Source organism: Leuresthes tenuis, unplaced genomic scaffold (assembly GCF_036924035.1).
Source record: "Leuresthes tenuis unplaced genomic scaffold, fLeuTen1.0.hap1 SCAF_5, whole genome shotgun sequence".
NCBI classification, from domain to species: domain Eukaryota; kingdom Metazoa; phylum Chordata; class Actinopteri; order Atheriniformes; family Atherinopsidae; genus Leuresthes; species Leuresthes tenuis.
Window position 1 is genome coordinate 29,546,016 of NW_027325359.1, and position 21,605 is coordinate 29,567,620.

General features: G+C 41.3%; 1 protein-coding gene across 3 annotated transcripts in view; it reads left to right on the forward strand.

Moving 5' to 3' along the window:
• kiaa1549la (KIAA1549-like a) overlaps positions 1–20,964 on the forward strand; it is a 124,044-nt gene extending 103,080 nt beyond the window's left edge. For all 3 annotated transcript variants that reach the window (XM_072386596.1, XM_072386598.1, XM_072386597.1), the window contains 10 exons: positions 3,052–3,176; positions 4,091–4,311; positions 7,259–7,391; positions 10,043–10,284; positions 10,575–10,740; positions 12,527–12,624; positions 14,358–14,503; positions 14,590–14,744; positions 14,832–14,904; positions 17,791–20,964. In XM_072386596.1, the coding sequence (XP_072242697.1) occupies positions 3,052–3,176; positions 4,091–4,311; positions 7,259–7,391; positions 10,043–10,284; positions 10,575–10,740; positions 12,527–12,624; positions 14,358–14,503; positions 14,590–14,744; positions 14,832–14,861 (1,316 nt within the window). In that variant the 3' untranslated portion in view covers positions 14,862–14,904; positions 17,791–20,964. The remainder of the gene's footprint in view (positions 1–3,051; positions 3,177–4,090; positions 4,312–7,258; positions 7,392–10,042; positions 10,285–10,574; positions 10,741–12,526; positions 12,625–14,357; positions 14,504–14,589; positions 14,745–14,831; positions 14,905–17,790) is intronic.
• The last annotated feature ends 641 nt before the right edge of the window (positions 20,965–21,605 follow it).

Sequence of the window (21,605 nt, forward strand, 5' to 3'; positions counted from 1 at the left end):
AGCAACTATAAGAATATAAACGTATTTATGCTCAGCTGCAGGATGACACTACAGGCTGCCCCTGCTTTCATCAACATCACCTGTTATCAGTAGTGGCAGATCTTTTTCCTGCCTCAGAAACGGATGCATGAGCTTCCTCTGCTTACTGAAAACCCTGCGGCATTGCTTCTGTACAGCGTCATTCTAGGGCACTGATTTTCAATCTGTACGTCCCAGAAATTGAGTATCCAGGCAAAGAGGAGAAGATGAGTACATTGTTTTATCTTCCCTCTCCTGTTCACAGAGAGTCAGAGATGGACAGAAGTGGTAAATTCATGAGAATGAATGACAACATACTTCATTTTAATCCCCGTATGAGGACCTTCTGCTTCTCTTCTCCGCATAATCTTTACAATTAACATATTTGCATGTTAATAAGAGCAGTGTCGGTACAGGAGTATCTGTAAATTTGGAAGAAAGTCTGAAATAAATGCTTTTTACATTCTTGATGACAAAAAGGAGCCATATACCAAAGGTCCTCATTTAAAAATCTTCTCTTCTTGTGTGCTCTTTTTCCTTCACAGAGAAAGGTTAGTTACGCTTCTTGTTTTTTTTTTTATTTCCTATAAAAAGAAAACCTTTACTTTGCAGACAGTGAACGTTTAAAGCACTTGTCATTTAGTCGGTTTTCAGCTGAGCTGCAGTGTTGACCTCGAACAGTGGCGGTACAGTTAGGCCCAAGAACAGAAAGGAAGCTCAAGTATGCTTGGCATCTGTGGTTACAGAAGTAGAGATGTGATCATGGAAGCAGGCAGTGTTCCAGGTTCAGATTATCTATATTCATTGCCATAATGTCTAATCTGATCTGCTGCCTGTGACGATCAGCTGACGCCTGACCTTGACTGTCACACTGGATACATGATGCAATTACTGCAACAAATAATGCGGGCTGAGCTGCTGCTGGGATGAATGGGTCACTGAGAGTTTGGAGCTAAGTTAATGACAAACTGCTGAAGCCCTATAACGAAGCAGTCTGCCATATGATGTCAGTCAGGCAGTGAGTCACAGTGCAGCATAACACTGCCCATCTGCTGCTCCCTGCAATAACTTGCACATTTAAATACAGAGAGTTTTGTATTCTGCTGGAGACAAAAAGACCATCCATAAATAGCGGATGTTGTCTCATGAGGACAAAGATGATTTTCTGTAAACGCAGCCAGAGGATTAAAACTTAATTCGTCTTGGACTCATCTTATCTAAATGTGTTGTTTCTATGACAACAAGTAAATCTCACTTCAAAGGTTTAATGAGAAAAAACACCATTATTTTTGCTGTTCATGACAATGTGGAACGCTTCTGTAAAACTTTTAATAAGCTTCATTGCATTTGTTGCTTTTACAGTAAGCATCCACTCCTGCTCTAACATGTACGGCTTTTCAGTCATTTTCCTAAACCTAATCAGGTAGTTTTGGTTTCTAACCCTTAACAGAAAGCTGTGTTGCCTAAGACGAACCATTTGTGTTACCTACACCTAACCAAATACCAAGTGAAACAGTGAGTGAAATTAAAACTAAAAGAGTGAGTGAGTGAATGAAAACATAATCAGGTATCATCTTTCTGGGTCAAGTCCCTCTCCTCCCCTTCAGCCACTCTAGGGGGACCTTTGTTCATAAGTAAACTCCAGAATGACTTTGCTCTGCTTGCTGTCAGCATCTAATATTGCGTCAGAGCACCATTGCCAAAAACCATCTTGTGCAAATCTCAGAGAAAACAGGGGCTTTGACGAATTGTGTTTGACACAAAATGACAATGTGTTGGCCTGCCCCCCAGTTTCAGAGTTACTAACTTAGGCTTTCTATTGCTATCTGCCAGCTGTCGTCTTTTCTTTAAAAGAGACAAATTATGACCTTTTTACAGAGGCTTACACAATTGAAAATAACACAAAGGCAGTACAGCAGCTCCTTTTTCTCTTCAGTAATTCATACCTCAGTGAAAGCAAATGATTTAAATGTATAGAATGACCCACTACACGCCGCTCTTCCTCATTTGTAGTACTTAATGACCTTTGGAGCATGTTGTTAAGCTATGAGAGAGACCAGCTCAGACCACACACACCAAACTAATAAAAAAAGATACTTGACTGGCGACTCCAATCTCTGATACTTCCATTTCCCTAATCTGCAGCTAGTAGGCTACTGATCCCTCTTTAGTAAAGTCTTGTTGTGATTCACGCACTGAACAGTCAGCGTTGTTGAAACACGCTCCGCAACACGTAACAGCCGCTGGATGGTCAATTACACCACTGAGAACTCATGTCGTAATTAATCCGTTACATATTGGCTCCAGAAACTCTGGACTTCAGGCTTCATACCTGTATTTTGTTTTAGTGGCTAACGTTAAGAAATGTTGCTTATATGGCCAATATTTCACCCATGTTTGTTTTTGTAGGCAGTTTCTAATTGTGCATTATGCAGTATCATCTAAAGTTGAAGTCTGGCAGGGATAAAGAAGGAGGATGCAGCATAATCTTGAAGAGTATAATTCTGAATAGGTTTTTGCACAGTGTGTTCCCTTTAACTTCCAGATAAAACAGTGATAATCCTCCATCTGTCATTCCAAGTGAAAAGAGAATGTTTTTCCCCAAATTCCTGGCATTTCTACCAGTTTCAGCAGAAATGTCTCTCACAGAAACTGTATGAGACTGATGGATGTAGACATGGAGACATGTTTTCAAGCCTCGACTTCAGTGTTTTAGCTGTCACCATCTTGGTGTTTTAATTAAAACATGATACAAGTCAGGGATGAATCTTACTGATAAGCAGGAGTCGTCCCTGTTGGCCAGTAGGTAGACTCTATGTCTTCAGACACCTCCACATTAGCGTAATACACTCATTTAGGCCAAAATGCCCCATGAACAGGTTCAAGTATTGAATTCCAGTGTACCAGAAACAACAGTTGGCTCCATTTGAAAATCTTCTCCCCAGTTTAACTGTTACAGTTTCAGGATGATGATTATTATATTAGCAGGGGGACTTATTATCTCTGTCTGACTGTTATTTGTCTTCCTCCCAGACCCGTATGAAGACCATTCAGGCTCTCTGCGTCTCATCACCATTAAGCCCATGACAGCCCAGCCAACCTACTCTTACCCCTCATCTTCCTCACACAGCCAAGACTCTGTAGTCGTCAATGGGGAGGTGAGTGCACACATACAGAGATGCAGAACTTTGGAGGCTTTCTCACACTTGGCTGTGAGTTTTGCACACAGTGTTGACAGTATAGAGAAGAGAAAAACTAGGACATGAGTCACACAGAAAAATACAGTGTAACACCATTTGGTTGCCATGCTTTGTGGTGGATATATTAAGTGGTATGGTTTCACTCTCAGTGAGTCCCATCCAGGGGTGCTGGTAGTTAATAGTATGTTAGTGTTTACATAGTCTGTAATGTTACGTCACATCTAGATTATAACCAGTTCAAGCAAAGCCAGTGATCAGAAAAGGCTGCTTTATGTGACATTTTTCCATTTCAGCTGCCTGTTTTTCATCCTTCTTTCACCTTAGAGCTAACATTGTGTCCTCTCTGGGACACATATACTCTTGCTGAATTTAGCTGTTGTTGGTACAGCCACTTTTCCTCCTCTCATTCCACCTCAACCTCTCTGCACCTCCCCCCAGCGGAGACTGATGATAAATCATCCCTAAGCCTATCTAATGTAAGACCAGGAAACCCCTGAGGGACTGTCCAATTTTCCAATTCATCTGCTGCAGTTTATTCGCGTCTGCAAGCAGAAAATATTACGTTTAGGGTGTAACACATACTCATGAAGAATTAAGTGGAACAACATTCTGATGTTTTGGAGAAGTGTATCAGATTTCATCATAAATATTTGAACTTATTTTAGTTTTTTGCCTCTAAGCAAATAGACTTAGCAAAATGGGATGACTTGAGTCATCACAGACATAACCCACTTGTGTTTGCACTCAAATTCAGCATTTTAGCTGCCACCATCTTGGTATTTCATTTGCATAGCAGCATGTTAGTTTATCATGATCTAAAGATGTAAAACTTGTGAAAAAGGCTGAAATCTCAATGAGTTTGTTGCTTGCAGACAAACCACAGTGGCTTAAAGCAGAAGTCGGACATCGAGCACTACAGGAACAAACTGCGTCAGAAGGCCCGGAAGAAGGGCTACGGAGAGTTCTCCCTCTCTGAGAGCCTCGGCCATGGGTACAGTCACCGTGACGCCAGGCACGGTCGGCACGACAACGGGATCAAAAAGTCGATGACCGCAGAGGAAAAGAGGGCCTCCTTTGCAGGATGTCACAAGAGGTGAGGACTAGATTTTGTGGTGCTTCCTGAAAGCCTGTGTAAACTTGATTAAATGCCTATTATTCAGTTTAAAGAAATGGATAATTCTTATATCGACAACTCCGTGTGCCGGAATAATACCCCCACCGATCGATACCTCCATCACTGCCTTTGACTGTCGTGAAGTATCAATGAGGTGACACTCAGGGCCTGGTTTCCTCCAAACATCTTGTGAATTGTTCCCCATTTTTTTCAGTCTTCATTTACTTAGAGCAGAGAATTTGATCTGAGAGCCATTTCAGTTCGTTTTCATAAATTCTTAATTCAATTCAATTCAATTAAATTCAATTCAGTTTAATTTTTTATAGCGCCAAATTACAACAATTGTCATCTCAAGGCACTTAAATAATATAGTCCAATTCAAGCCAATTGGAATTCAATTAATTGTAATCATAATCCAATGAAATCCAGTTAATTAATTTGAAAATAATCCAATTCATTCATATAGAGCCAATTCAAAAAATTAATATCCTAGCTAAGGAAACCAACAGATTGCACCGAAACTTGTCTTCAGTCCAATCTCCTGTCCTGAGCGTGCCTGTGGCGACTGTGGAAAGGAACGACTTCCTTTTAACAGGAAGAAACCTCTGGCAGAACCAGACTCAGGAAGGGTGGCCATCCGCCTCGACCAGCTGGGGTTTGAGAAGACAGAAAAGAGAGGGAAAAAACACCATTCAAAAGATACCTGTTGGAACAGAGAAACACAAGTTAATAACCACAAGTGAGGAATGATTTCCATCTTCCAATCAAGGCTTGATTGGTGGAGTGTTTCACTGATTTCTACCTGTGTTTCTACCTTCTCCACAAAGGGGATTTCATTCATAGTCACCATTTGGTTATTGGTTGCATGTGTGACAAAGGCCCTTCATCCATGATTACTCATTTGGACTTGACAAAAAGACCTGGGAAGTGTCTTGGTGCCTTCGAACATCATCCACCTTTTGAAGATTGAGGCTGAATTGCTTTGGGGCATTTTTAAGTCAGACAGTTTTTATTCACATGTCCTGTGCCTAAACGCAGTCCTGTCTCGCAGATCCTTGGACGCCTCTCTCGACATCATGGTTTGGTTTTCATTCTGACATACACCATCAACTGTGACATATATATGCCTTTCAGTTAATTAAGACAAGCACAGGTGAACTGCAGTCGATTTGTAGAACTACTACAATCACCGCTGACAGATATGGAAAGCACTAGAGCGAAGCTGAAAGTTCTCAGAACACTTCACACTGTTGCTTTTGATTAGTTATTAAAAGTTATTATTTCTCAGTTAACTTGAAAGAGTATAACACATGTCCTCTGGACAGTAAATACGTTTGATAGCCTCAGATTAGATGATCAGTCCTCACTGTCGAGGTCCTTCTTCATTATCAAACCATCTAAAATTCTCTCATTTGTCTTCCATTTAATTTTCATTCTGTTTTTCAGGCAGTAAAGTATCAAACTAAGTGCTTTGCAAGTGGCTGATTTGGTTAGGCACAATGAATCTTACTCATATGAAATTGTTTAGCTAATTAATGCTTCTTACTGCCTGAATGAATTGTATTTTTCCATAAAGAAGTATCAAGTTACTGTTGATCTGTAGCTGTACTGCACAGTTGCTAAGCAACATGTAAGGAGTGAGTTTGGGGTTAGTTTTGTTCATGCATTAATATTTTACAGGTCATATGGATAAGTGCCTGTTTTGCTTCTTGTTTTCACAGCGTGGTTGAACACTTTCAGCCTGTAGACAGTCCTTGAATCCTGTTATGTTTCCTCATCAAACACAGAAATATTTACTGTTTAACAGAATGTAATCTTTAAATATGGTAAATGGATGCATCATACGTACGACTCTGTGCAAGAGTCTGAGCCACACTTCATTTCTTTATACCCTGCTTTCAGGGACTAAGACATTTTTAAAATGGTCTTGAGCACTAGTTCTCCAGGCTTTCTGAAGGTCTTTCAAACATTTATTTTGGATATTTACTGCTTTTTAACAAATTTTCAGTCCAGTCCTTTCCTATAATTGTTCCCCTTTCTTTAGCTGTGTTTACAAAAACACCAAAGATAACACAGTTTGACAGACAGAAAATAGCATTTCTGCAGCAACAAGGTGATTCCCAAAGAGCTATTAGCTGAAAACTTGGCATATCTCAGCACGGTGTGCAGTGTGTCCTTAAAACATTTGAGGAAACTGGACAAGTGGAGGACAAAAGAAGAAGTGTCAGGTCTAAAAAACTATCTACAGCAGATGAACAGTATCTGAAAGTGATGTCCTTAAGAAAGAGGAAAAAATCCAGCAAAGACCTGACACAGGACCTGAGAGATGCATCTGGACCTTCAGCTGATCCATCTACTGTTGGCCCAAGCCTCATCAGAAATGGTCTCCATGGAAGGGTGGCTGTCAAGAAGCCATTCTTAAGGAAGGAAAACGGGGAGAAAAGGCTGAGCTATGCCAAATGACACAAGAAGTGGACTGAAAATCAGTGGCAACAGGTCTTACGAAGGGATGAATCCTCTCCAGAGCCCGGACCTCAACGTTATTGAAGCAGTGTGGGATCATCTTGACAGAGAAATTCAGTGTCCAACTTAAACATGATATTACCCCTCAATCGACCAAGAATGACCTCATGCGATCCAATCTATTGAAATTCAGCTGTCTGACCTAACCAACTGCAGTAACACCAATCTTTTCATGCATTTAGTTTTTGAGATTTTGGTTGTAAATTTAGATCTAGGGCAGATAATTGTATTGTTTAACTGTGATATTCTCACACTTTGGTCTCTTATTTGTGGATTTATTTTAATTTGATTAAAATATGTCCAAAATAGATAAGCAACAATTCCTACATAAAGATGCTTTTTAAAGCACTCGGGGCGTCATCATTTTATCACTCTGAGTTGCTGTTATACTTCTGGCCAACAGATACTCCCACCCACGAGAGCCCACCTACTGGAGCCGGCAGTCCCTGAGCAGCCCCAGCCCGGTGGAGACTGAGATGGACCTGCTGGTGCTCAGGGAGAGATCCAGGAGGGGCATCCGCAATAACGGCTATGATGTAAGTAACTGGACCAGTCGTAGACCTGCTGAAACAGTGAAATAACAATGAGGTCAGTAGAGCACAGATTCACATTTCAGATTCAGCAGAAGACCAGTCCTTTAAAATCCAACATTTTGGTGATTTGAAGCTTAGACCCTGTTAGCCCCCAGTTTTAACCAGGACCTCAGACTCACTAAAGATATGTGAGGATTTACTGTTGCAGAGTCTTAGAAAAATACCCAGCAGCAAGAACACACAAAGCTTTGAAGTCACGAGCAGCTCAGGTTCAGCATCGGACCAACTGAGTCATACGCAGCAGTGATGAAACGGGTCACTTAGTAGTTGTGGCAAAGTAAAGTGCTGCCACTTTGTCAATCTCGTAAAATAATCTTCTGAAAGCATTTCTAACTTTAATCCTTCCTTTCCTTCCTCCACTCTCACTCTGATGCTTTTAGCTTAGACCCAGAGGATTAACAAATTATTCTTTGAACCTTATAAACTCACAGCAAACAGAGATAAAGACACGCAGATGGAAAAGAGGAAGTGATGAAAGAAAGGAGAGCCATTTTCTTCCGTATTAACGAGTGCAAAAGGTGAAGAAGGACAAAAGACAGCAAGAAAAAGAGATAAAGTTTGGACAGAGTGAAATATCTTTCTGCTGTTTCCCTGAAACACCTTAGTAACAGAGGCAGCCATGCTACCTAGCTGAATGTCAATGACTCTGAATATGATTATAGCCTATTCATGGATTCAGGTGGGAGGTTCGACTGCGGTTAATAGCGCTGGATGCAGCAAATGGTTTGAAGCGTAACAAGGAGAACAGTGTGTCTATGCATGAACATGTGTAATGCAGATATTCTCAACATTTTATTCTCTCGCCTTTGCTTTCATGCTTCGTTGCCATCAGGTCACAGCATATGTTGGGAATCCAGAGATGGTTTGTCTGCTTTGATGTGTTTTGGATTGTGCGTCGACACAGTGTATAATTGAGTTGAAAATAATTTAATACAGTATTTCATCAACTTTTAGTTCAATCTTAATCGTATTTTGTTATCTCATTATCCAGTTATGGTGCCAAATAAATAAACCCAAGGAAATATAATTAAATCTGACACAGTGAGTCTGAAGAAAGTACCTACCAGTACTGTACAATAAGTCGGTATTATTAACGTAGATAATTATCAATTATACTTTATAGAGCTAAGTATTTATAATTATAAGTGTTTCATAATGTTAATCAGCCCCAAATTATGGGTGTTACATCTCAAATGTGTCTCGTGCAGTAAGGTTTCCTAACGAGGCGATTTTCAGGGTGATTAATTAAGAAATAAATGACAATTAAGGTGAAGTTGAAATATGTTTATACACGTATTTTTGTTCATATGAGGACTACTCATTCATGATACACTGATCTTACTGTCAAAGAGCCTTTTTAATGTGGTGGATCTGATACATGGAGCCAGATGCATAAAAGTCTGTGGAGTTTAACGATTAACATTGTGTGAATGTACAAAGGTGAAATGCATTGTTTTCATCAGATTTAAACATCTGTGTGTGCTTGTGATTATTCTTGATGAATTTAGAAATTTAGACCACAGCTGAATAGACATGACAAAGGAGGCAACAGCAAATAAGAAGCGCACTTTTACCAGATGTGAAAGTGAGACTTTCATCAGGAAATTAGTTTCATTTGGTGGTTTCAGGTCAGATTAAAAACTTCTGAAAAATAACACAAGTGATCAACTCTGTAAGTTCAAAATAACAAAAACCCTGCAGAGGTTAAGAAAACTAACAAAAGAAAACACACAACAACAAGCGACCGGCAGCTTTTTCTGCTCACAGCCTTTGCAGTATAAATATATATATATACAGTGTATGGAAATGATACATATGAAGCATAATGTGTTGGCTGTTTTGTTAAACCTGGAGCAGCACAAAAGCCATTTTTGTGCCAGAATTTCAGAACAATGTCAAAGTACTTAGTTTGCAAGGTCTTCCACAGCCGTTGTATTTTCACAGTGACAGACATGGTTACAGTTATGTACTGTACTTTCAGTAGCTCATCAGAATCTGACCTGAAACCACTGCACCAGGATACAGATACACAGGTAAAAACACAGTCGTTGATGTAACTACTTCCTTCTGTGTTTTCTCTGCTTGTGAGGTCAAAATGACGCTGAGATCAGCTACAGTTTGATGTGCTGCTGACACCACACGGCACATGAAAACTGGCAAAGCAATAGTATAAAAAGCAAACTTCGACTGTCTTTCCACACTGTTCGATTTTTTGACAACTTCAACCATAGTTATCACAGTTGTTGTCTCCTCGAAGTTTGTTTCTGATGAGAACGACTCCTTGTTTTACTGAATTACAGCCTCTAGAATGTAGCCTCCATTGAAGCAATGCAACCTAGTTAATTTGATTCAGACCAGTCAGGGCCTGACTCGTGTTTGCTTCTCATTTGTTTCGCTTGTGAACGGAAATCCAGCTGCTGTAGTTTTAACGAGCCTTTCCTGTCGAACTGATTCTCCGTGAACTTACAAGGGACATCGACAACACAGTTAGTGTGCTTGCGTGTTTAGTAGAGAGCCAGGTTTTAGCAGATGGTGTTTAAAAGTTCTTTGTGTTGTTGGGAACCTTAATGAATGAGTGTGTGCTTCCTCCGCAGGGTGAACCGGAACCGTTTGAGGAGACCAACGTGGACCGTCTGATGAGCTCTCTGGGTTACGGAGGTGGATCCACTGGAACTGGGAAAAGCAGTTTAGGGGTGAAAGCTCACCGCGGCTCCGACTCCTCCACACTCAGCTCGCAGCCATCCATTGACGAGGTCCGCACGCAGATGCACATGTTGCTAGGCAACGCTTTCAGCCTGGCGCCTCCGGACCATGACCCACCTTCTCCTCCAACGAAGTAAATTTGTTTTTCTCACTGATGCTTTCACTCTCGGCACATCTGCATCATTTACAGCACTGTGTGGAGAAGAAAAGATGGAGGTCCCGTGGTGCACAGTTTGAACTCAGTTTTCAAGAGCAAACATCCCACTCCCAAGCCGTGTCTCAAAAAGCAGAATAGATTCTGAACATGTTTGCTCAGTTGTGCGCTGCACACCGGTGAGGGAGGCTGGGAAGCTAGAAAGAGGAAGATGTGTATGTGTTGACTCAACTTTTCACTTGTTGACAATGTTTTTCTCCCCCTAACAGCCACCACCATCACCGCCACCACGCTCATAGCGCCTACAACCCGTCCCATACCAGCCACTACAGTGACGGGGTGACCAGCGCCCCGGGGACCATGAACCACCCCTGTGGAGGCAGGCAGAGGAGCGCAGGCTACGAGGACATGCACCAGTGCAGCCTGCCTAAACCGGTAAGCACTAAAACTTTAACTATTAGTTCGATTGAACTATCGTTTCCATCTAAGTGTTGGAAAAATTGTCTTTAATTGGTATTATGTCTACAGTGATAGTGAAAGTTGTATTTCAGGCTAAAAGGAAATAAGAAATGCAGTCAAAGCTAATTTCTTAACAAACACAGTGAGAGGACGCTTCCACACCCTTATATGAAAATTTCCTTCTGTAGTTTAAACAGGTTTTCTCAGCACAGTCAGAACATCAGACGTTTTCACGTATCTATAAACATCACAGAAGGCCCAAAAGACCTAGTTTACCAGCCTTTAGATGCCAGAGGCACAGACAAACATCTCCAGAATTCAAAAACCCCTTTGATGTGTGGTGAGTTTGATAGAAGGACCAAACGTTGTGTGTGTTACCTCCAGCTGTTGATAGAGTCTCTCCTCAGAGTTGATCCAATTCCTGCTGCTGACTCACACAACGGCAGGATCCGTTAACATCCATCCAACAGCAATCCATCAACAGTTTGTTCGAAATGTTAATACTGAGTCAGGATTGGTGCGGATCAGCCCTTTGCTGTACCTCAGACAGGTGAAATGTCTCACACACAGTCACAGTTAGTCAGCTACAATCCTCAGGTTTAGCTGTCAAAAAGTTTTCATGTTATAGTTAGTATGAGGCTGGTTATCATATTATTGTGCTCATGGATGCTTCCCATAATATTATTGGGGACATAATTTTGCTCGTGATCAGAACATAGCATTAGGTGGCTTAGTAACAATGAAAAACTAACTTTATTGTTCCATAAGTGGATGTAGTGTCCAATCTTTGATGTTCTGCAAATTATGAAAACATGAATTCTCTCAGAAATTTGTTAGAAACAAAACTAATTAATAAATGATTGTGTTGTGGGACTTTTGTTCACTGAAATACACCACGCCACCCCTCTTTTCTCTACCTCTTAGTTAATCCAGAATGATAAAACTCGCTCCATTAATCATTCGTAAACCTACCTGTCCATCCAACTAACCCACCACCGACTCTTCCTGTCCCTGGATCTCTCTACAACTGAGAGATGAATGGTGGTAAGGTGATAATTGGAGGGAAGCATTCATTATTGTTTCTCCCTTATGTCTTATATAGATGTAATATAAGCAATTAAGCATTACCACGATATTGATACAACATGGCACGCTTTAGACCTGCTTATAAAGTTTATATCTATTTAGATTTAAGTAAAGCTGCAATTAAAACTGCTTTTCCTCAATTGTAAGCTAAAGTGGCAGTTTGTTGGCCATGCTGTGTCTGATGTGTTCAGCTCCTTGCTATGAGATTCTTTGTTTTTGAGCTTTTTGGCTGAAAGCAGCTGCCCTTAAAGCAGCGGTCTGAGTAAATACCGCTGCAGGGAACCTTTTTCATGCATTTTTACATAAACGTTTGCTCACTCGGAATACATTATTTGTTGAAGGTCGCGTAAGTTGCATTTTCTGTTCAATCCCAACTAAAAAGATGTGTTTGCGCGCAGCGAGGTGCACAGCTTGTTTGGACGTTCTGTAAAGCTGCTCTTATTGCTGTCAGTGTTTTGTGCTGCCATCAGCTGATCAGCAGAGGAGGAGGCATTGCAGAGATTAACGAGGCGAACGACTGAACTGCCTCCGACAAATGATGCGGCTTCATGTGATGGTGTTAGATCTGACTATTATGTTTTTTCTGTCTTAGGTTACAGTATTTAATGTGTATTCTGTTCACATCAAGTCAGGGTGTTTGATTTGATTATTTGAATGGCATTTGTGGCCTCTGCAGGGTTTCCGCTTCACCCAGCTTCCTGATATGGGCATTGGTTCTCCCCCACCATTAATCCCTTCCAGACCAGGACCACCACCTGGGACCGCACTACAACGGTAATGCCCCCATGCAAATATAGACAAATAAATCCACATAACTGGCAATATGTGCAGAAAAAAGATGAAAAGAACACTCTGTCCCCTCAGTCAGAGACATTATACATAACACCCTCAGTGCTGAACATGTGGCTCCTAAAAGAATTCAGAGATCAAACTTAAAGGAAATATTCAAACATGGCTTTTAACAGGACTCCAAGACGAGTCCTCGACCAATCAAAATGCAGCACGGGGGCTAATCCTGAATCACGTAGATGGATACAGTAACAAGTGGGGAATACAGAGTGTGGGGAACCAGCATGGGAATATTAATCAGCATCATTTGATGTGACTCTGCGCCTCTCACTTCTCTCTCAAGCCCATATGTTAGTCTGCATCACGTGAACTGAGCACCCTCTTCATTTCATAGCTGCTGCTGTGTGCACTGTGTTGCTGGGCACTTTAGCTCTGCAGAGAATGATTGACTGTTCAGCTGCCTGGGTGTGCACAGAGAGACTTGCTCGCCATCTAGAGGACGAACGAAGAAAATAATACTTTCAGGAAAAATGCTGCAACTTTGAACAGCTGCAGAGAGATGAGAGCAAATTCAGTGCAAGACAGCGGGGAAAAAGTAGCCGAGCTAGTAGATATTTGGGATTTCTTTTGTATTTGTTTGTCTTTTAAATCAGAAACATGAATTTATGTCTGCCTATCTAAAGTACTGTTCTAGTAGATAATCAGTCACACATCAGATCATCTGTGTCTCCAGGGAAGAAGAGTGCAGCATGTTAATTCCTCTTTAGTATGCACTGGGCAGCATCAATGTGCTCAGCGCTTTATGGTCATGAGATTTGTCAATGACCTCATCTGTCCTCGGGTCTTTCACTGTGCTGTAACATGCACAGTCACCAGTGTTTCTACAGTGCAGGGGACTTTGCTTTAATGAAGAGGAAGAGATGGAATCGCACACTGAAAAGAGACTGCTTTCTACTCAGAGAGCTGCACCAGGGTTTAGGATAATAACAGAGATATCTCAAACGGGGAGGGTACAGTGTGTGTCCTGATTTCTGAAATTCTCTGAAATCTGAGCGAGCAAATGTTATAAATTGTTTTTACCTAAAAGGTCGACTATTTACTTGATATTTTGTAAAAGCATAGCTTTAAATGAAGACTTTCCAAGAAAATAATCCCATTATTATGCTTAAATGCCTTCACCTCTTCTGCGACCCTGAATTGGATTAAACGGGCAGAAAACGGGTGAATTGATCGATATCTACACCTTTGCTCCATTTATTAATCCTGAATCAGCAAATATGCTGATCAAACTACGTTCTCCCACTGCCACTCAGCATGAAACAAGTAAACACAGATAATATGAGCCTTGGACTTGACTTCGTGACTTGACTATATGTTAGTGCGCAGGGAAAAATGTGTTGTCATATTCAAATGTTACATAACTTTTGCTTCCTTTTAAATGTCATCTCCACAATGTAAGGTGACATGATTTGTTTCTTCTGTTTATTAACTAGGAAACTGTTTATTTCTAAACCAAAGAACTTAATTAGATAATTAATTAACTGATCATCAGTGAGTGTGAGCACCTCTATAAGAGCAGCAGTTTTGTCAGTTTGCTGCTCTGCAGCATTCAGGTGTGTGTTAACACAATGCCACGGAGGAAAGACATCAGAAATTATATTAGAAAAACAATTGTTGCTGTCGCACAATTAATGTCGGTGTGTCCTCTCCACTGACAGCTCCGTCCCTGATGTTAGTTTGAAGCCTCGTGTGTCTGAAGCCTCAGAAATGCAGGCCCAGCAGCACAACGGCGCCCCGTATCTGCCGCTCTCCAGGACACCCTTCCCTGCTGTCACTGTCGACCAGTCCGTCACCACCTACTCAGGTAAGACTCAGCGTTGGGCTGTTTGATCGCAGAGGGCAGGGAGGTGGAGTGTTAGTTCAAGAACTTTAATTCATTGCACCTCACAGGAAATCCAATAACAGCAGTCTACGCTATATCAGCCAACCGCCCGGGTTACTCAGACTACTTTGTCATGTCTCCACCGTCCTCGTACCGGAGCCCGTCCTGGATGTCCTACCCACCGGAACCTGAAGACCTGCCGCGGCAGTGGAACGACACACCTGTGAGATACTCACGTACACATTTCCTCTGTGATGTTAATAACACAGATGAGCTGTGAGTGAAGCAGTTCTTCCACTTCTCCCTGCAGAACTCACGTCACCTTGAGACCATCTGCTGAAGTCGACCGTCTGCAACACCGTGTGGAAACACTCATTAACTTGGTGGGTCAGCTCATCTCAGCACATCTTATGGTTTTAAGTTGGTAAAACTTCAGTGAAAATATAATCACACATGCACACGTTTTAAAAGTGTGAACAACTGCATGACCCACAGGTAGAAGTACTCAGGCAGGGCTTTTGGGAAGTCTTTTTCCCACCTTTCCACCACAGGGAGGTTCAGGACAGCCTCTCTGATGAAGGGCACCCAGACCAGGGATGTGAAGGCTGGTTAGGGCTGTAATAACAAACATACATATCTGGAAAAAACTGGGCGCTTGTTCCATAAGACAGAAGCCTAAAAGCTGAATTCTCTGCCTCTCGTTCTACTTTTAGAGACTTGAGGAACCAAGAATTAGCCAAAAAGTGAATTGCTCTGAAGGAGGAAATACAGCACTTTAACGCCTTTAAATCTGCATCATGCATTTCTTCTTTGTTTTCCATGTTGAGGGTGAATACAAATGACCGATTTACAATAATTTAGCAGTGTAAGTGTGTTTGATTTATCGTACAATTTCATTGGACCACTGTGAACTATTCGTTAATTTTATTGGTCTAACATTATGAGGTAAAATGTTTTTGGCAGCATGAAAAAAAAAGGAAAAAACATATATTAGCTGCATCGTATTATAAGCCGCGGTGCTCAAAGCCTGGGAAAAGAGTACCGGCTTATAGTCCGGAATTTACGGTAAATAAATTGACGGTCATCACAGATGAGATGAGCTACATTTACTGCTGCACTCTGTAAACCATAAAAGTCCACAACACTGCTGTCATCATGCAAGTGACTGTCACTCCAGATTTAGAACATAGAGAGACCAGGTGTGTCAGGAGAGTGAACGCAGGCTGTAGAGCAAACCATCACAGAGGCGGTAAAACTGATCATCGTCCTGCTTCACCACAGTGTTCCTCTGCTGACAGTGTGGTCTGTTGTCACCATGCTGTCTTAGTCAAGTCAGAAGAAGTCCATAATGAGACCCGAAATGGTGAATGAACTGGATTTCTTTAGCACTCTTCTAGTCAAGCTGACCATTCAAAGCGCTCTCACACTACACTCTGTAATATCGCTTTTCTCATTGCTGTGTTTTCACAGCAAATATGTCACCAAATTTAAAGATCCTTATCTTTTGAGAACAATAAAGTGATTTTATTTTTATGAAATGAAAAAATAACACATAGAAGCAAGTTAAAACTGTTTAAAAAAAAGCTGCTGACAAATTGAGGCGCAGATTTGGTTTTACTATTTTCAGTCATTTTATGTTGTCATATGTGTGGAAAACTACATTGGAGACTATCTAAAGTACCTTTATATTGCTTTTCAAACACCATCCTACAGGTATCATTTGATTTTGACTGTGTTAAAGTTCACTTCTGGTCAGTCAACATATTGCTTTAAAACTGCTTTGCTCCGTCGGCTGTTGTTTTCCTGGTCTAACAGCTCTGAGCAGGTTATTTGACCCAGACAGCAAAAAAACATTACCTGACTTGTAGTTTAGACTGCAGATCAGCCGGCAGGTGAAAGTCTGACAGGATCAAATAATTGCAGTTGTGCTCAGAGGAAGCCAAAGCTAAACCTGGGTGTTGTGGTTTGAAGTCGGTTTAAAGGGTTTTATGAAACCTCTGCAGGGTAGAAAACTGGAAGCTGATGGAACAGTGATTGGATTGACTTCAGTCAGATCAAATACGCCCAGTTTTGAGGAAAAATCAAAGCTGGATTCTGAGTCTGCCAATATGATGGTGTATAAGCCCTCTGATGCCTGGTCTCCATATTTCATGATATCTGCGATGACATTTCTGTGCCAAGTAACAATGGATTTGCCACAGTTGACGACCAGCCATAGCAACAGAGACAGCTGACCCTCTGATGAAACAGAATCTTATCTCAGATTAAGGATTACAGTCTTAAGAGATCAATCGACAGTCTTTTGTATCATCTGTCCACAGCAGGTTTTAAAATGAGATGAATGCAACCTCAGATGAACAGCAGCACATGTTGCGACATGTCATCATGTATTTAACAAAAACTAAGACAAACTACAGAAACAGTGTAAGTCCACCCTTTCTTCTTCCACCGGAAATATCAAATATACTTTTAACTGATCATCAGCAGATGTGAGGACATTTATAAATGCAGAGGAAAAATAAAAGAGAATATTGAAGATAACACACAAAGAAACTCTGAAATCACAACTTAATCCCGGATAGAGTCACTTTTTACAGCGAGCTGCCTGTTGCAGTCACATCTACGAGCTGTTGTTTTACTTGTTTACGATCATCTAAAGCTTCTATACATCAAAGCCTCAGCAGAAATCTTGTCAAGACATGAACTGAGAAGCAAAAGTTTTCCCTTTTCTATCAGACTTCAGATAGATGGTATTGCTACTTTTTAGCCTGTTTAGAGGAACTTTTGCATCACTTCCAATAGAACACTGAGGTAGGTCAACCACACAGATGCTCTTAGATGTTCGTAGCTCAAGATATAAGTGCATAAGGGATGGTTTATTTGCAGTGGCAGCTCCTCACCTCTGAAACAACTTACCTGTTCATATGAGAACAGCTCAGACTTTTGCTACCCTTTTAAAGACCCACCTCTTTGGCATTTGATTGGAGTATTTGATTTTACCCATTGAAATGTCATCCTTTTGCTCTTGCTTTGCTCATATTTTCTTGTGAAGCACGTAGGTTTGACTTGCATTGTTCGCAGAGGGATTTAAAAGTACAAGCACCTATTCATGAGATTTGAATAATTAAAGTTATTAAACTTAACAGGAACTCAGCTTGCCTGTTCTTGTGGGCACAGGCGTAATCCCGAGCAGTAAGAGCCAAATAAAAGCAGAAGTTTCACCTGTAGTGGGGGTGTCTGTCTCATGTTGGTGCTTTCTTTTTCTTCAGGTCTCTCTGGCCGGGCAGACGACCTTCTTCTCTCCAAACACACTTTTGCTTCATCGCCTCTCCTTCCTCTTCTCATCTGTTCTCCTGCTCTTTTTTCCTCTCCTGCCTGGCCTCCACGTCTCATCCTCCATGGCTCCTCAGCCCTATAATCCTCCTCAGCTGGTCAGAGCTCCTCTTCAATCTTCTTACCAATGAGATGTTTAGCCATAATTCTTTCGTCTTCTGTATTCTGAGCCCCCCACCCCGGCCTCTCTGGCCCGTTCCGGCCCCTTTGGGCCTGTAGTCCTGATCTCCATGTAGACTGCCTCTCCTGTGGTGACCGCCACTGTACAGCCAGAGGCACCTCACACTGCTGAACTGAGCTAGGCTGAGCTGTGCTTCCCTGCAGTGTGGATGAACAGGGTGAGTACAGCACAGTGCTCACACTGCTCCAGCAATCATGGTGCAGTAACTGCCATCTGCCCAGCACATGATGGCACACGGTTATCTGTGCAGTAGTGCCCCAGCCATGGCCAGCAGTCTGCTCCTCTCTGCACCGGACTGGACTGGACTGGACTGGACTGGACTGGACTGGACCGTCCTGGACTTGCCCCTTTGGTCCACCATGAAGCCAGGAAAGCTGGACTGACGTAAAACTGTGCTTTTTCTTCTTTCTTTTTTTTTGATGAATCCAAATTCCCGTGTAAACCCTCTAGAGCTGGTAAATATATGTATTTTAAACTCGAGTGAGAAAAAAAAAATCTGAGGAAAGGAAAAAGAAGGGAAAAAACAAACAAAAAAATCTCTCGTCTTGAGTCGTCTCAATTTTCAGTTTTTGGATATTTGTGTGCTTTTGTCTTTTCTTTCTGTGCATTGATTATTATCAATGGATTACTGTATAAAATGACATAGTGAGTGTTTCTCTTTCACTCACATTATTTCAAGGCAAAAAATCTGCAGCTTAGTTGTCTGTGGTTAAGATAGCGTTTCTATACTTTTCATTTAACTTTTTCCTTCATCAGACTCAGTAATGAAAACAAGAATTAGTCACTTTGTTCTGTCGATCATCTGATTATTGTCCGATTATCATTAGGCGGACCTGGGTCAAACAGAAGGACTGAAATCCCGCTCACGTTCTACGATTTGTAGCGTTGCGTTGATTGCTTTGTCTCTTCACAACACGAGGAAGAAGGTCCGCGGTGCGTTGAGCTGGAGGCGATTTCAGTTCTGGTTTTACTGAGGTCTCGTGTGAACACACCGGTATTCTTAGAAAAACAGTTGTTTTACTTGAAAGGTGTCTACTGTATTCTACTGTATAAGAAACTCTAATTTATTTTGTTCTTTTGTCTTGATGAGGATGGGATTAATACTTGGTCACCGGACTGATGTCGTGCTGTTCAGCAGAGTTGCCGGGCTCAGGCGGGCCACATATGTAACAACTACATGTATTACTGTAAATAGCAGATGATTTAATGAAGAGATTTATGCAAGTTACGTGGGAGGGAAACTTTGCTTGACATTATTCTGATGCCATTTTTTCTCCTTAGTTTCTTGGTGTTTGTGACGAAGAGCGGTTGGACTGTTTTTGTAAGGAAGCGCGCATTTCCGTACCATCTGGTGTATTACTTACCATTTATTAAAAATCGCATTACAAAAGAAACCGGAAAGTTTGGAGCCAAGTGCAGCAAATCGGCACAGATATAACGCTGGATAATCTTCACGTCTCAACAGCGCTTATAGCCATAATAAGTGGAATTAATGCAATTTTTAGGACGGAGAATGTCAAAGTCTAAAATTTCTTTCACCTCATTTTTTACTGAGGAGGAGTGGGATTCTGTGAGCACACTGTAATCAAGGCTTCTCATCATTTAGATGTTAGTAAAGGAGATAATAGCCATATATTAACATCAGCTACAGTGTCGTGTCAAAAGTAAATGATACCAAATAAGATATAATTCACACGGTGAGGCACAAAACAAAGAGTATGTAAAGATATAAATGTACACGTAGGAAGGGAACTATGAGCACTTTTATTTAAAAAGGTTTGGCTCAAATAGAGACAAATAATGTGTTGTACCTGGAACTGGAAATGTATATTTAGGGTAAAAAGGAGACTTCTGGAACCCAGAACGGGGCCATTTTCTGACCCGAGGCGGAGTTTGATTGTACAGAAAGGCTCCTGAAGTGTCTTGATGCGTGCTATTTGCCTGCCTCTGCATATTTAAACATTTCCAATAAAGACACGACTCTTGGGAATCCAACCTCTCCCGAAAGCCGAGCCTACTCTGATTGGTAGTGCAAGAAAACGTGTTTTTATTAAAGCTGTATGGTTGCTGTATTGTACAAGACTGTTCAACGTCAAATCTGATTTCAGAGGAACTTTATATTTGACAGTTTGAGGCTAAAAGTAGCTTCGAAACAGCATCGAGACCCATGTAACTGGTCCAAAATGTGTAAAGGAGAATATGATCAGGCTTTTCTGGCTTGTTTGGTTTGCTCCCCACCTCGGTATCTTCAGAATTCTGGCTGCAGGTCTTTATTTTCATTAACAGTCAAAAATGGACGTCCCAAAATAAACATAGGAGGAAATGAAGCCCATGTGTGCAGGAAGTAGCGCAGCCTAACAGGCGTGCTCTTCCCTTCTTTTTGAATGTAGGCGTGGTAAATAGTAGACGGGGATGCTGGCTGAGATGAAAGCAAAGGCGTGCAATGACACTACTTCAGTATTATGAGCGCCCACAGTGTTATTGGTGTTCTGAATCATCAGGATCTTTACTGGAGATCTGCAGCAGCCGTTATATTTTCAAATCATCCTCACTGTACAGACTCATGTGTGATTGAGGAGAAAACTCTTTTTGACTTTTTTTAGATTTGATTTAACTCCATGTTAAAGACAGGGCGGGTGGGTTTTGATTTTTAAGGCAGTACCTGGAAGAAGATGCTACTCTAAGGGTTGATGTGCAATGTTCCTGCTTGAAACGGGTAGTGGCGAGATGCTTTTATTGACGATGAGCTTCGGGATGGACATTGGTTTTATTCTGCTGTTTGAGCCATTTGGTGATGATGTAACGTCATGGTGGCACTGATGATGTCACACTACGGTCACCCAGGTGTTGATGAAGTGACAAAAACTCTGAATGCTGTTGGATGTAGTTATGCAGAAGAATTCTGGTGAATTTAAACAATAAATTACAATTCTCAACTTGTGTTTTGTGTCTTTTTATTTTTGCTTTTGCTTTTGCTTTTGCTTTTGGGCAACAGTGGATATAAATCTCTCAGAAAAATGCTTCATTTTATAAAGTAAAGAGCTGCTGTGTGTGGACAGTTCACAGCATAAGTCACTTCTGTATTCTGACCACTAGATGGGGACAGAGACACGCCTCACACCGCAGCTCTGCTTGAGCTTTTCAGTGCTTAATATTATCAGTTTGTTAATATTTGTGTCAGTACTGCTGACGTGCACATGCTATAGAAAGGGAAGCGCACTGTGTTTTGAAATGGACGCCTTTGATTAAACATTTTTGGGGAATAATTTCCAACCCTGAAATGACAGCTGAGTTACTGTAAATGCCGACAATCATCAGAACAAATTATGGCAGCAGGGAGGACTAAGAACACACTATAGATTGCATAAGACTTAGCCCTCACTGACTTTTGCTTTATGCATCTCGGTGCAATGATTTACTAATTTTGTGGCATTTTCTCTAAGAAAAGTGAAGAATAAAAACCCAAGGATTGATTCTTAAGGTAACCCAAGTCAATACATGTTTGTGTCCTTTTTCCTTACTCGGGAGGGGGGAAACATCACATCTCCAGGATTCAGAGGCAGCAGCTGT